Below are 15325 nucleotides of genomic sequence, written 5' to 3' on the forward strand. Positions count from 1 at the left end.
CTCGCGAAGTAGGTCATTAACTGATCTAAATTACAGAGTAAATAACAGAACAACTGTTTTTGGTTAAATGTTTATTTAAAAAACATACAAAACGTACACTCATCGATCGTTAGAAAACGAAAAGCTAACAAAGCATATAATGGTACATAAGCAGGACGTCCACGCTTGTCGTTTGACGATTCTCGATGAAAGACTAGATGCGATCGTGCCTCCTACTGTGACGGCGGTATGTCTTCACGGTCAATTGGAAATATCCTGAACGTCGAGATTTCCTTGTACAGTGTCGGCCACCCTAGTGACTATACTACTCGACGTCCATCGATTGCCACGTGAAAAGATACCGATACTAATTAATCAGTTTTACGTTTCTTGTACAAGAAATTCTCTTTCGAAGGCAGAAATCCTCCTTCCAATTTGATCGGCCTCTCTTGATATCTTCATAAACGTTCAACAAAATAATTACAATCAAAAACATACATGCAACAGAATTTTAAAAAATAATTATATACCTTGCAGAATCTTGCGCCGCAATTAATTTACTTGGAACGTACGAATCCAATAAGGATCTGGGTTCAGACAGGCCTACGTGATTCTGATCTGGAACAGATTCCTCCTCCTGCGACGAAACTGGCAGTAAGGGTGCCGATTGAAAATTTTGCGCAGCTGCTTGGGGTGGCACCAAATCGGTACTTGGCTCACCGAGATCCTATCGCAAAAAAACATTTTAATTCAGAACAGATCTCTAAATATTCCAATCGAAGAGAAGATGAAATTCAGAAATACAAACCTTGACGTAGTTCTGTGACACGCTCTGACTGGTCTGCTGTACTAGAACTTGACCGGCTAGCTCGTCAGCGACTGGAACACCGGTATCCAATTGATCATTGGAAGGTTTGTACTTGGAGCCGACTTGCAAAGCGTTGTCCTGGACGTAGACGGGCGCACGAGCGTAAATGTCATTGTAAACCGGCGTGGCGTGCATGTAAACCGTTGTTGGTTGACTGTAGACAAACTGGGGGACGTATTGAGACTGAGAAGGAGCGATGTACGCTTGGGTGTACAAGAATTGTCTTCCTTGAGCGTACGATTGATCCGGTGACAGGTACGTTGGTAGATTTGTCAAAGGAGAAGTAGTAAATTTTTTGGAGGTAACTGGAGTGGTATACGCTGTTCCTTTTGTTATCTGAAACAGAAAATATTTAGTACATCGTTTAATTACGAATCGATTAATTTTTAATTACCGTTCACACCTCGCTTGCACCTGAAGCTTTCGACAGATGGCGTTACCAGGTGCAATATCGTGATATTTCTACTTACTAAAGAGTAAAGTTTCTACTTCTCTACTAACCTTGGTCGTGAATGCAGAAGGAGCGACTGAATTGTATTTCGAAGCGTATTGAACCTGGTAACTCGGCTTCGCTGGGACAATCGGCTTCTGACTCAGCGCAGAGGTGTACACAGGTATGGATATGTGTTCTCTTGTGTTCAATTGAGGCACCAGGAATCCATTGTTTTTACCATTGTGCACATCTAAATTCGGGTAATAAGCCAGAAGGTGCATCACGGGAATGTCGATGTAAACTGTGTCTGCGAAGGATACAAACGATAATTGAAAACAATCTATCGAAACTAAAAATCAATTAACGCCTGTTTGATTTGTACCTTTGTTTAGGTTTTTCGAATACTTCGCCGTGATCGTCTTCTGTTGAGTGGACTGCAGTTGATTGCCAACGTTCACTTCCGGTTGGTAAGCCAATTGTTGCGTTTCGTAGATATTTGGCGCGATTCCTTTCGCAGAGAACGACTGTTGCTGGTATTCGTTGTAATATCGCGGGGATTGTATCTGTTCCTGTAGGATGTTATTTTGCTGCTGGTAAGCTTGTTCTTTCGTAGCGTAACTGCCGGCTCGAACGTACGTTTCCGATGGGACCTGTTCGGATAAATGATTGTGAGACAAGAAACTTGGTAAATTTCCACAGAAATTTATTTATCTTTCGTACCGACGACGGTGAAACGTAGGCGACTTGAGAATTAGGAGGTCCGTTGTATTGATTTTGTATTTGATACTGTTGCTGGCCAATTTCTGGTTTTGGAGAATACTTTGGTTCTTCGGATCGCGTGTTTCCCGAGTTTGATACGTCTTCTGCTCTCAAATTGTCCCTCTCTATGTCCTCCAAGTTGATCTTCTTCTCGCCATGGATCCCCACGCACAATAGACCCAATATCAGAAAGAGTTTCTACAAAATAAATGAATATTTTTATTCGAAAGGTGAAAATTTGTGTTTTTTTATAATAGATCAGGGATGATTTGACTCGAGGTTTATCATCAGGCATATATGTTTGGTGCTTAACCATTGCGATAGCTGCTAAATCATGAACTTGCAATCGGCTACACTTTCACTGCTGACAAAGTTCTGGGTCAAAGATCCAGCATGGACCACTCTTATATACACTGTGGAAGGATCCGGTCCCTCCGGGGAGGACCACTCCCGTGACCAAGTGTATCGCCTCCTCGATACAAAAGTAAAAGTTTCTCTTCCTGTCTCGCGTGTGAATTCCAGACAACGCCGGGAAAGATGATGCACCGCGTCCGAGTTATCGGTATATACTACTGTTAATATCTTCACACATTGTATAATAGTTTCCCTCCTCCCTTTGTATGCATTTGAAAAATTCTAAATTAACTATTTGTTAATTTTGAACATATTGAAGCTCTAATTATTAAGAATAGAAATAGTTAATTTTCAAAATTCAAGTTTTCTATTTGCTATTTGTTAAGTTTGAACATATTGAAGCTCTAATTATTAAGAATAGAAATAATTAATTTTCAAATTTCAAATTTTAAGTTTTCTATTTGCTATTTTACATTATTTGTGCTAAATTAATGTCTTTCTAATGTTTTCCTTTAATTACTCAGGCACGTCTAATTAGAGGTGTCGGTCATCGATAAACTTTATGACATTCAACGTGTTAAGGGTAGCGCAGGTATAATTCAATTATTTTTCAATTGCCATTTAACGTGAAGCGTAGAAAAAAATTTCATTGACTTAAAAGAATATTGCTCGACACTCGCAGATCACACGTTGAAACTCCTCGAATGTACTTCAGACTTAACCCATCCAGAATTGATAAATGATCATTTTTTCAAATGAACTCGATCATTCATGAAGATCACTTACCATGTTGCTTTAATTTCAGAAAGTACGAACACGACACAAGATCCTAGCTCTACTACAAAAGTAAAGTAGATTCAGCTTCTCTTATATAGCCTTTACCCCTACTTACGGTGCTTCCTGACGGGGCACACTTCACTCGTTGATCATAGCGAGCATAATGGTCCCATGGACCACGTGCCAAGGAGTACCCCGTCGATTCCGGTACGAGTGAACGGATTCCACTTGGCTTCTTCTCCCTTTCGGGCCTAAGAACCGTGCAATCGTGCCATTTCACAGAAATAAAGACGAACGTCAAGGAAGATGAACTACCATCGGAATGACAGACAAATTATCTGTCATTCGACCTTGATATAAAAAAGATTGAATCTTATTATATAAAACCTTGCATTTTCTTGTGCAACGCGAAAATTCCCCTTCCATTTCAAGAAACATCGAGTTTTCTAATTTCTAATTTCCCGTCGAGTCGACTGATATAAATTTCTCACGATAACCGACCGGTGTTGATCGAAGAAAAACAAATGTTATTACAGGTTTATCCGTGAGAACGCGTAGCTCGGAAATCGCTCGTTAACCGGATCTTTCTAATTTCAATAGAAAACCGTGTGCGTTAAACGGTCGTCGCGAAACAATTCGATGTGCCGTATAAAATAGTTCCCGAGGAGGACGAAGTCGCGCTAATTATTCTGCCAGACGATCGGTTCATTAGCTTGCTAATGAAGCTCGCTTTGGACAGGCTCTAACGGGACGTCGGGTCCCGTCGTGCGAAAGATACTACAAACGATCGTATTGTGAGAATATCCTCCGTATGGAGGGAAAACCGAAGGGGGAGAAGAAAACGTTTTATCGATGAACCGTTTCCTACCGATCGATCAACGGAAGTATCTCCGCGGAAGTGGAGAATTTATGAATCGAGATACAGGCCCTTTGTTCTTGGGGAACGATAAAAATGCGAGGGGATGAAGTCTCGGCGGAGAAGATACTTGGGTCGAACAATTGAACACAGAGTCGTTGAATGTATTCAAAGACAGAGAAACGGAGAATGAGTCTTAATGATCGTCAAAATTAATGGCGACTGAGTCTGCAGCTTTTGTTCCACGTATTGTTGCTCGCAAAAAGAACTCGAACGAAACGTTCGTCGGGCTTGAAGCAAAAAATTGCCACGATCCTGGAAGAGGTAGAAAACAAGAAAAACAGAATCCACTTTTAATGCTCGCGATGCATTTATTATTCCCGTCGGTTCTATTAGGCGAAACGATCGTTATCCTGGCCCGAATCCTCGTCAGTTCCGCAGCATCGATACGACCTTACAACGTTTAGATAATATCCTTCGCTTTCTACAAGCTTCCACCTTTCCTCGGTAAAAGCTTCTACGTGTACGATCCGATATACAACTGGTATCTTAGGTTTCGCAAACAGCCGTCGCGGGAAATAGTGATACCAGTTTAAACACGTGCTCCGTTAGTTTTGCGTATACAGGATGGAAATCGGTAAAAGCAGCTCGTAGGAAAATTCATCCCGAGTGAAATTGAACAGGAAGACCAGAGCGAGATACGTGCTCGAACGGATAGCTGAAGCGAGGGAAGAAAAAAGAACGAGGTTACTTTTCACTAGAAATAGCCTTCGAAAAATTTGTTTTACAGTTAACGGAAGTAAAGGGGATCTCTCGAAGCCCATCAATCTCTTTGTGGATCCCTCTCTCTGCCGGAGAACCAGTCCTCCATTGGATCCTCGCGTTTCCGCGAACCCTTTCTTTCGATTCCCGCGTACACGCCGTATCCGCTCGTGCAAGATGAAGAAGAAAAAAAAAAAACACTTTCTATCCGCATTCTGGGCGTGGAAGCAGAGGGAATAATGATCTAATAAACGATGACCGTGTCTCGGCCGTGCCTCGAACGGAATTGTCTTCAATTAAGTCGAGGAACTTTCTCGGACTACACGGTGACGTGGATGTTTGCAAAAATAACAAAAACATTCGAAAGATTTGAATTTCAAGTAACGATTGCGATTTTTGGAAGCGCGGTTTCGTCAGAACGGGTTCAAACGCAGGTAGATAGACCACCCGGTCTTTCGGCTGGTCTACTTTCTCGGCTTTTAGTTCAACGGAGGACTGGAAAATCACTTAAACCTTTTGTATACACGCGACCGAACCTGATCTCCTACGCAGCATTTTATGGATCGATGGAGTTTGAGTTACGTGAAGACAGATGGTTCCTTTCAGAGAGGAAAGTTCATTGGCGTGAATTAACACTCTGAAGTGACAGAGATAAATCAGAGACAGTCCTTTAATATACACAGCACTTTAGAGATTAAAGGCTTATGAATTTACTTTTATGTAAAAGAGAAATATTAAGAATGAATAATCAATTTAAAAAATTTTTGGAATTTTTAGTATAATAATTTTAACGATTTCCAGACCATAAAATCCAATTATTTTTTACTTGCAAATTTTGATAGAAGAATATGATGGACCAATCTATGTAAATTTTCGATAACAGCTAAAGAGACCACACACGTGTCGAAAAAATTCAGAGAGAGAATATTAAAGCGTAGCTGTAAAAGGATCTGAAAGTCTGCAACCACCGTGACGATCAAAGTTTCGAAAAGTTTAACGAGATTTCCGTAAACACGAAGGAGAGCAAAAGAGCTTTCGGGTCACCGTGTATGTTCGGGTTCGAAATCGAGCCAAGGTACGAGAAAGTAAGAGGCTCGAGCTCGTCCGATTTTATTTTCGACCAGCGGCACGATCGCGCAGGGAATGCGAAAAATAAAGCAAAACACTCGAACGCGCCACTCTCTCTCTCACCTGCCTGGACGTACGAACGTTCAAGTGGTTCCGCTGGATCCGCAGTCTCACTTCCCCTTTCCATTACCGCGCCCAAACACCATCGACCGGACGTTCTCGAGATCCGGATCGCTTCCTTTCATTCGTCGACCAATGCCTTTCCGCGTACACCATCGAGAAAGGTGAAAAACTCTCGTTTCGAATCGATACGCGTTCATCCTTTGCCTCTCGATTTCCCTCGTTGCACTTTGAGTGCAAGATTTTGAGGCGGTGCAATTTACCGAGGTCACCGAAGGAAAAATTTGAAAAGTCATGCCATGAATATAATATTGGACCACAAAGGTGCCGTTCGGGGCCTTGCACCCAGCCCCAGCGGTACCATGTGCCAACCCCTCCTCCTCGTGGTGTGGTCCGGGCACCGGGCTATTCCGGTGGCAAACGGGGCTCTGGCTATAAGCGTGAAGCGTCTGATTAAACACTGATATGTATAATATTGTGGGAAAGGAGAAAATAACGCAAGCCATCAGAAAACAACAACGATCGTTTATTACTGGTAACAGTGAAACGAGTAAAAAATTTACATACACGTAGGACTCGTGAGCCTCATAAATAGAAACATCGCGGTGTTAGGTCATAGGTGAGAAGGATTGCTAAAATCCTATCGAACGAAAACTATGGGTGCAACTTACTCTAAAGAGGTCCTGCACCAGGTGCTCTGCCAACGAAAGAAATGAACAGTATCGGTAACTTGTCTTGACAGTACACTGGGTGACATTCGTTACGAGAATGCGAGTAAAGTATAGGATAAAAGATAGCACCATACCAACACAGCCTTAATACATTGACTGTCTCAAGGGTCATCAATGAAAAATAATACCTTTCATGGTATCTCTACTTAAAAATTTCTAGTGATGACAGTCAACGTATTAGCCGATAAGGATCTAACCATTCTTGGTTTTAGCTCCAAAGTTCGAATCGTCCAAATTATTCTTGTACTGCTGAGACTGCTGCTGAGTTATCGTCTGCGATGGATTATAGTTGGAGTACTGATAGTTATATCTCCTGGGCGTTTCCACCGTGACGAAGTTCTGATTCTGATAAGACACGGACCGAGTCGAATCGTTCTCGTAACTCTGCGGTTGTTTGTCGATCTGACTGGAAGAAGCATCGTAATCCTGCGCACCCTGAGACGACGAATTCTCGTAATTCTCGTATTCAGACTCGGTCTGATCCTTCTCCGGTTTCTCTACAGCGGTGTACACCCCTGGGGTCAAAGGAGGATATTTAATATTTTTCAATCGAGTAGTCGGTGCTTGCACCAGTTGACCAACAGTTTGTCCAACGTTCAGTTTCCCAAGAATACTAGGATTCACGAGGTAAGCCAATAGACGCTGCGAATTTTTACTCTGATCGTTTTGATTCCCAACAGCCTTAGTAGCATCTTGCTCATTCTGAGCATTTTGCTGCTGCAAATTTTGCGCCAATAATTTCGCCCAGGTATGACTGACCAGCTCTTCCAGTTGCTGGGCTTTCACGTAGGTAGCTGGTAACGGGTAATCAGGACCCACGGGTTGTCCAGCGACGCTGATCACTCGATAAGTAGTTTTAGGTAACGGTATGGGAAGATTCTTTATCTGAGGATCTTGATTCAACTGATTCTGCGGACTGCTGGCTTTGTATGTGCTCGGCTGGCTGTCGAGATCCTTCGGATTTCCAGAAATGTAATTACCTCCGTCAACGAACTGATTGCTGACCGGCTCTTGATTAACGTCGCTATCTCTGTATCTCTTATCTCCATTCTTATCCCTGTTTTTCTCGTTGCTCCCTTGCTCGGAATAAGGATCACCGGAGTAATCCCTACCGGGTAGCGGCAACGGCGGTGGCGGAGGCGGCGGAAACAATGACTGACTGTAATGGCCAGGATAATAATAAGGATGTTGGTAGTAGAGGTTTGGATAGGAGGAGGAATATGGGATCGACGCGTACGTGGGCGGAGAAGCGGAATACGGGGAGGAATACGAAGTGTAGGGATTGTACGGGGTCGTTTGATAGGAATAGGGAATGGTGCTGTAGTACGAATAACCGGATGAGGAGGAAACCTTTGGATAAGGGTTGTAATTAGGGTAATATGGATCTCGTGGATAATTAGCGGTATAGCTGGCGCTGTAGGAATCCTTAGCGTCGACTTTGGGCGCGTACAGTTCCGGGGATAACTGTGTGGAGGTTTCCCTGTCGGTTCCTCTCTTGATTAATTTCGGGCTGTACGGATAAACCGGATATATCGGCAGGAAGGGTTCGTCGTTGGGATCGTTGCTCCTTCCGTCTCCCTGCACGAGGATCGTCGGTGCCAGTAGAAACAGTAGCTGGAACAATATTAAAAAATTTAAATGCAAACGTTTCACAGATCCACCGCATCTGAAATTCTATCGTCCTATCTCGCGATCTCTGGTATATCGAAAAGAAAAAGAAATTGAAACGTATACCGACCAGCAGCTCCATATCAATTGGGTCGTCACTCTCGCCTATCGATAATTACGATCCTCTGATCAGCGTGCGTTCGTTTCTCCGGGCAAATTTCATCCGTTCGTTGCGTTCACCGTTCACTATCCGTCGAACGAGGTATCCGTGCTATCGGAACAGATCGAACCGACTCGCCGCGCAGTCGCGATGTCTAATGATGTATCGGTCGACATTGAATTTCTCCTTTATACCCGGCCGGTTGAAAAATCGTGGAAACTAGTTTAGCATTTCACTGTTCTTATATGTGGATCTGGACGTGAACGGTGCACGCCCGGTTCAGTGAAACCAGCTGGTAAAACGTTTCGAGATCTAGTATATACTACTCGCGTTTACTGTTTCGGTGTAAACAGGTCTAAGATGCCTCTCCAGCTTGTCACGAGAAGGAAATATAAAGACCGATAGAGAAGTCGAAGCGTGAAAGCTTTCGTTCTCGTCAGACCAGACGAGCTTCGACCGACGGTATAATAATTGTTGGTCACACTAAACGAAAGAGAAAGACTTGACACGCGCTATAAGTACCCTCACGATCTGCGGTCACTCGCAGACACGCCATGTTCCCTGACATTCACACTAGCTTCGTTCGAACGAGCCTGTTCTAGAGAAATTTCAAAGTACCAAAGCTCCTACGATAGTGTGAATCAACCTTAACTAAGAGCCTGTCGTTCGGCACGCGATCTTCGAGAGGCAATCGGGCTGAAAAGAAAAAGTAAGAACAATTTGCTGGAACGCGACGTGGCTCACGGAAGTAAAACGTTCCAGGATGGAGGATCTCTTTCCTCCAGTTTCGTTGGTCAATTTCTTTCGAGCCTTTTCGCGCGGTCCGCCCGAGATCAATCCTGCTCGATTCGTTTCACTTTCACCGGTGCTGCGTCCGCTCGGCGCATCGGGTCGTCGCGACGGCCACACCTTCGAGAACAAAGGCTAGATATTTTTATAAAATAGAACGCTTTGAATGCATAGAAACATTGTATATGTTTATTTTCTCATTAATAATTAGCAAGGGAAAGCGTGCGCGATGTTCGTAACCCTTTCGAAGCTTCGAATGCAAATTTGAGGGGTAGAGGTCTAAAAACGATAGCCACGAGTTTTCGTTTATTTTTCTTTCACCTAGCTCGAGAAAGTGGCCGTTCCAATACGAGCCTGACGAATCGAGAGGAAACGTTCGATCGGAGGATCGAGGCGATCAACGGCGCGTCGGATTTCCGCGCGAGATTCGCAAGAGAAATCGGATGAATCGCGAAGAGTAAGAGCAGAATTTTCCCTGTTTTCCCTGGGAGCACGTCTGAACCTGACGCGAGAGTGAAGGCTCAAGTATGTCGCCTGCCGTGAACCAGTCGGAAAATAGTGAAATGTAGGTTTTCTGCGATCGGTTCTACGTTCATCGAGCGAAGGTAGACGTATCGGATCGATATCGGCGATCGAACGAGCCGCATTGACGAAGATGCGTGTTTACTTGTGCATGCAGACGCGCGATCGTTGAAAAGTGTGCCACTCTTGCTGGTACGAGAACTGCACACGGAATACTGCAACGATGCGTCGCGAACTTTCTTCTGTGTGGGTGTCGTTTTACTCTGCCGCTTCGAACGAAAGAAAGGATAGTCGATACTGGGTGACGAAAAATAAGCCAGAGTTTGAATTGACACAATGTTAATGAATAAACGATGCTTTTAAACTTTGTTACATTTTAAGAAATTCTAGTCGAGTCTTTAATCTCGTCTTCAGACCGTAAAACGTAACTCGAGGTACGGGGAAGAGATAAAACAAGTTGTTCCAACGGAGAAGTTCGTAATTTAAAGGAGCAATTAATCAAGCTGTTAATGAAAGAAAAGCAATTAGTAAGTAGCATAAATATCCTTGAAAGACTGGCTTCGCGGAGGGAAAAATATGGTAATTTTATACAGGTTGGCGTAGGTACCGTTAGTGTCATAGGAATAAGGGCAGAGGAAAAAGAACAGTACCCCTATGAATCATGTCAAACCGGTCTACAGACGAGCAGCGACCAGCTCATAAAGAATATGACTCGTCGGTTACTTTCCCAAAAAGAATAAAACTTTAGAAAGGAATCCGCCCATTTCGCCGGAGCCAGCCTTCGAGTAAAAGTGATCCTCTTTTTATACTTTAACAGCGCTATTTTTTTTTGCTGTCGTTATTATACGTAGCGGGCATTCTCGCTTACTTTTCCCACAGCCAATAACTTTCACGAAGCAACCGGGGGTTAATAAATAAAAAATAAAAATAAGAAGAAAAACCGATTAGTGACGGGTAGAAATAATCATAACTAAGATTGCAGTTGGAAACACCAGATTTTTTTTTAAAGAAAATATCTTCTATGCATCCTTAAGTTTAAATTATTTCAAATCTCAATGATTCTCGATCAGTTAACACCAATTGCCGCGTAGTGAAAGCTTATGAATACATTATATGCCACGATTTCGCCGGCTCTATAATTTCTACGCTACGCGAAGGAGCGTGAGATCATAAAATGATTACAAAAAAACATAGATGAATCATTTTATTACAAACAATGTACAAAACTATTCAACAAGCATCACAATGTCGGCGTCGTTGTCGGATCGCGTTCAGCGGTATCCGAGTCGATTTAACAGGAATACAAATACATTGCGACGTTTTAAATACAATAATTATTCTAAACGCGTACATATAAATTAATAAACAATACCCTTGGATCCATGGACGTTCCATTCTTTACCAGACGTTTGTGGACCAGTTCTAAAGTGGGCTAAATCAACGAGTCAATTCATCCTATCAATGCGTTACGTTTAAAATCTCGTCCCGGTTGGATCTCGAGCAAACGCGCTCGAAATTTTGATCATTTAATATTTTCCGTTAGGGCTGGAGTAGGAAATGGTGTCGTATTTGTTGCTGGCAGAGTTCGAGCTGTCGTAACTCTTCCCTGAAGAATATCCCACGTATCTGGGGCTCAAATTCGAATAGGAACCATGGGATTCCGCAGGTGTTCCGTACGACGAGGATGGAGACGAGTAACTTTGAGAATAGCCACCGGAGGATCCAGAGTAAGTCACGCTCGGACTGGAATAACTGGAACTGGGGCTGGAATAACTGGAACTTGGGCTGGAGTAACTGGAAATCGGGCTGGAGTAGCTAGAACCAGAGTTGGAATAACTGGAAGAGGGACTCGAGTAGCTGGAACTTCCACCGGAGGCGTAGGAAGAGCCATCAGAGGAAGACGGTATGTAGTTAGAGTAAGAATTGGACCCGGACGATCCAGAAGAGTAGGATACAGAAGAAGCTGGAAGGGAATAACTGGAAGCATCGGAGGAGCCGCTAGAATAGCTAATGTGACTGTTGGACGATCCAGACGAGGCTGGTAGCGAATAACCTCCGGATCCACCGGAATGGGAGGACAGACTGGATATTCCATGAGACCCAGAGGAGACTGGCAAGGAATAGCTGACTGAACCTCCAGAATTCGAAGAGAGGCTAGATATTCCGTGAGATCCACTCGAGATAGGGATAGAGTAACCGGAACCACCGCTGGATCCGTGCAGACTACCCAAGGAAGATCCCCCTTGACTATAACTCGAGCTTTTCCCCAGTGATCCAGAGTCGATCAACAAACCTCCGCTGACCGGATAGGAAGAACTTTGCGAGATCGATTGAATCGGGATGCTATGGCTAGAAGAGGAAGCAGCTGGCAGACTGAAGGTAGCACCGTGCGAGGAGCCCAACATCGCTGGATGGAGACTGATGCCGCTGGACGAACCGCCACTGCTGTAAGATGACAATCCGTGGACTCCTGTCGCGTATATCGGTGAAGAGTAGCCGCTGGAACCGGAACTGCCGGAAGAAAGACCGCCTCCGTGGAGTCCGAAAGTGACTGGTCCAGTCTTCGAGGAAGGAGAGAATAACGCGATGCTTCCTCCTCCGCCGGAATACGAGGGCTGACCGTAATGACCGCCCAAAGAGAGTCCTTGGAGACTCAATCCATGGCCCAGGCTAGATCCTCCGGATCCAAGTGAGTATCCAACGGAACCGTGTCCCAATCCACCTCCCAAGCTCTGAATAGCCGAGTGTCCCAGGGAATAACCTCCAAGCGATGCTCCACTGTATCCTGAACTTCCGCTCGAGTGAATTGGAGAACTGTAAGATGATCCTCCGGACGAGTAGCCGCCTGAATAATCACTGACACCGCGTTTACCCTTTGCCAGTGGCCGTAGTACTCTCATCTCTCCTCTCGTCTCCCTGCTGGAGGCAGTTGAGATAGCCACAACTGCGAGGACCAATATTATCTGGAAAATAGTAAATTGGAAATTTATTTAAAATATCAGGTATTCGTGTTAACGCGATAGAGAAACGGTGAATCGAAAGTTTAACTCGCGAAGATTGATCTTCTTATTAAGATGTAACGAGGGATTTGATTTTAGATTTCTGTGATACACTTACTAACGACCGCATATTGCTTGTAAACAGGATCTTCTTGCTCGATATTTCTCGTGGTCAGGTAAGAACCGAGTATGTTAAGTGAAATTGTGGTTTCTGATGGCATTGCTACCCAGAAGAGACCTTTTATATACAAATCCCCTCTCACACGGTGAAAGAAAGGTCTAGGTGAAGGTGAGTCTCTCGCGCTGTGGTACTAGTACACCACCACCTTCGCAAGAAACGCGTTCCACACTGGCGTGCTCTGATCTATCTTCAGATATGAAGTTTGCGAACGAGAGTGTGTCCAGTACGGTAAAAGCGATCAAAATGGATATTTATCGTACATTGTTTCGAAGGTATACAGAAAGGGAAAGAATGCATTTCCTTTCGGCGATGTCGATGATCTCTTACGAAAGGAGGAAAGTAAACGGCTTCCTCTTTTCGATTACACTAAACATCATTAATTAGATACGTAAAGTTCCTTTAAAATTTCACTAAGATACCATTGCAGAATCTTATAAAATTTTCATTCGATAATTTGTTAATTAATCTTGAAGTTTTGTTCTTTAACAGGAGGATATAACTGTCGAGTTGTATTTCATGTTTTTTTGGCAAATTTGCAGAGTACCAAACGAGCAATAAAATTTAACGATCGTTTGAATTATTGCATCGAACAAAACCTATCTTCTCTGCTGTTATGAAATATCTTTTTCATTTCGTATCTCGACATACGCGCATTTATATCCTCTAAAACAAGGCATGCAAACATTTCTATTCAACGAGTGTCTTTCTGAATGCGCTCGTATGTTATAAAGTACATCGTGTTCCTCGTTAATTAGTTCTCAGATGGCTTTGTACGAACGCGTGTGCAGATCCAGGTAATTAAAACTTCTTTCTGTCGGATAATTAGCTGACTCCGAGAAAACGTTTCCGTCGCTGTACTTCTGAAAGATTTACCAAATTACCAGGTAAAAAGCTATTCCGCTTTATTAGTCCATCTTTTCTTGAAAGAAGGTGTTTAACTTTTTTCCTGAAAATATTTCTCGAACGACGATTACCGTTGCTCCGAGCGAAATGAAATGCACGCGGAGGAATAATGTTACGTTAACGGAGTAAAATTCAAATCACGAAAACGTTGTTGAATAAATTTCGACCAAGAGACATTTATCTTTTCGTATTTCGGCCTGATGCGATTCGATATGAAAGGAGTAGTGAAGGTGTGGTTTACGTAGCAGGTACGATCTACCTTCAGAACTCGCTGAAAGTAGTTTCGTCGTTGGAAAGTGAAATGCGCGAATAGCTTGCAGAAAAAAAAAAAAGTGGCGAAGATTTAGACGTTCTCTTGCTCTTATTTTCATGCGGCATAATCGTGTCGTGAGCGTAGTAATTAAGACAGTTGCGCCGTCGAAGGATGAACGAAGAGACGGAATCGTGAAATGTAAAACAAGGACCAACGTCCACTCGAAACACCGATTGATTTCGATTTACTTTCACTCGTGGGACACAGGAAGTCATTGTTCCCTGGTTGCCTCTCGATCAGGACTTCAGGGATCGCCAGAAGTGCAAACTTTTTGCTAATCGAAACGAGCATTAAGCTAATTTCGTACCGTTTATCGTAAATTGCTGTCGAAAAGAAGAATTGTAAACGATTTTTTAACTCTTTCTCTTCGATGATATTCGGCCTATTAATGATACAAAAATGAAACGTACCTGTCTTGTTTTTGCTCGCGACAGAAAGTGGTAAAAGTATCCTTAACAGGTGCATGAATTTGTTAAGGTATATTAGAATCGTGAATTTCACGCATTAAGGAGTAATTAGGTGTACGTAATAATAAATGTTTCGCAGACTGGCATTCTTTTGCGAACAAAGAGCACGAGGATTCGTGAGAGTTTTCTAATTAAAATACCTCTAAGCGATTCTTATCGTTGTACTTGCATTGTTACATTTCACGTAAACGTGTTACGTATAATTATCAGCGTAGTCTGATGCGCGACAATCGAATAATTAAAAAATTAAGATACCCGGGAAAATGGTGAATCGAGGAGGTTCGTAATGAAACGGTAAAGGTAGGATAAGATTCGGGTCAGCCACGGAAAGTGAGTTGACAACGAGTTTCCTGTGTGAATCGTGAAGCAGTTGTGTCCGTCTAAACCGTCTCTGCCCCTTTTCTTTCTCATTCGAAACCGCGGTTTACAGAAAATGGAATGGTCATCCGCCTTCGAGGCAATTATACCAGTTCAGTGAGTATTTGTAGAAATCTAGCACGTTTAGCGGTATAATCGTTGGGAAGTACTAGTTCATTGCTTTACTTTTCATAACTCGGTCACACGATTCTCTGATAGCATTTCGTAGCTGCATTGCGCCACTGCGTAACATCGTTGCTCGTTTTGAACGAGTCAACGAACTTGTCCGGCATTAATACCTCGGACATATATCGCGAAC

The 15325-nt window shown here is 43.2% G+C and overlaps 3 protein-coding genes across 3 annotated transcripts; all 3 read right to left on the minus strand.

The window, feature by feature from the left end:
- Positions 1-350: 350 nt before the first annotated feature.
- On the minus strand, positions 351-2355 carry LOC114874019. The gene is made up of 7 exons (XM_046286530.1): positions 2314-2355; positions 1978-2237; positions 1663-1898; positions 1349-1587; positions 788-1183; positions 510-706; positions 351-435 (listed from the first exon to the last, which is right to left on the minus strand). Exons 1-7 carry the CDS (start codon positions 2353-2355, stop codon positions 351-353), a joined length of 1455 nt encoding a protein of 484 aa, XP_046142486.1.
- Positions 2356-6873: 4518 nt separating this feature from the next.
- Positions 6874-8457, minus strand: LOC114874027. Its single transcript, XM_046286531.1, has 2 exons — positions 8446-8457; positions 6874-8381 (listed from the first exon to the last, which is right to left on the minus strand). The coding sequence occupies exons 1-2, from the start codon at positions 8455-8457 to the stop codon at positions 6900-6902; spliced, it is 1494 nt and encodes a 497-aa protein (XP_046142487.1). The 3' UTR covers positions 6874-6899.
- Positions 8458-11312: 2855 nt separating this feature from the next.
- On the minus strand, positions 11313-13021 carry LOC114874034 (uncharacterized transmembrane protein DDB_G0289901-like). The gene is given in 3 exon segments (XM_029182932.2): positions 11313-12749; positions 12904-12931; positions 12933-13021. Coding segments are annotated over 3 exon segments (1539 nt in total). The 5' UTR covers positions 13007-13021.
- Between the last annotated feature and the right edge of the window lie 2304 nt (positions 13022-15325).

Source organism: Osmia bicornis, chromosome 7 (genome assembly GCF_907164935.1).
Source record: "Osmia bicornis bicornis chromosome 7, iOsmBic2.1, whole genome shotgun sequence".
Taxonomy (NCBI): Eukaryota; Metazoa; Arthropoda; class Insecta; order Hymenoptera; family Megachilidae; genus Osmia; species Osmia bicornis.

Excerpts from the sequence above, each read along its gene's own strand:
- LOC114874019 (XM_046286530.1), bottom strand. The coding sequence starts at position 2,355 with ATGGTTAAGCACCAAACATATATGCCTGATGATAAACCTCGA. Across the intron at positions 1,184-1,348 it reads CTTCTGCATTCACGACCAAG|ATAACAAAAGGAACAGCGTA; the intron begins GTTAGTAGAGAA and ends TTTCTGTTTCAG. Across the intron at positions 436-509 it reads GCGGCGCAAGATTCTGCAAG|ATATCAAGAGAGGCCGATCA; the intron begins GTATATAATTAT and ends ACGTTTATGAAG.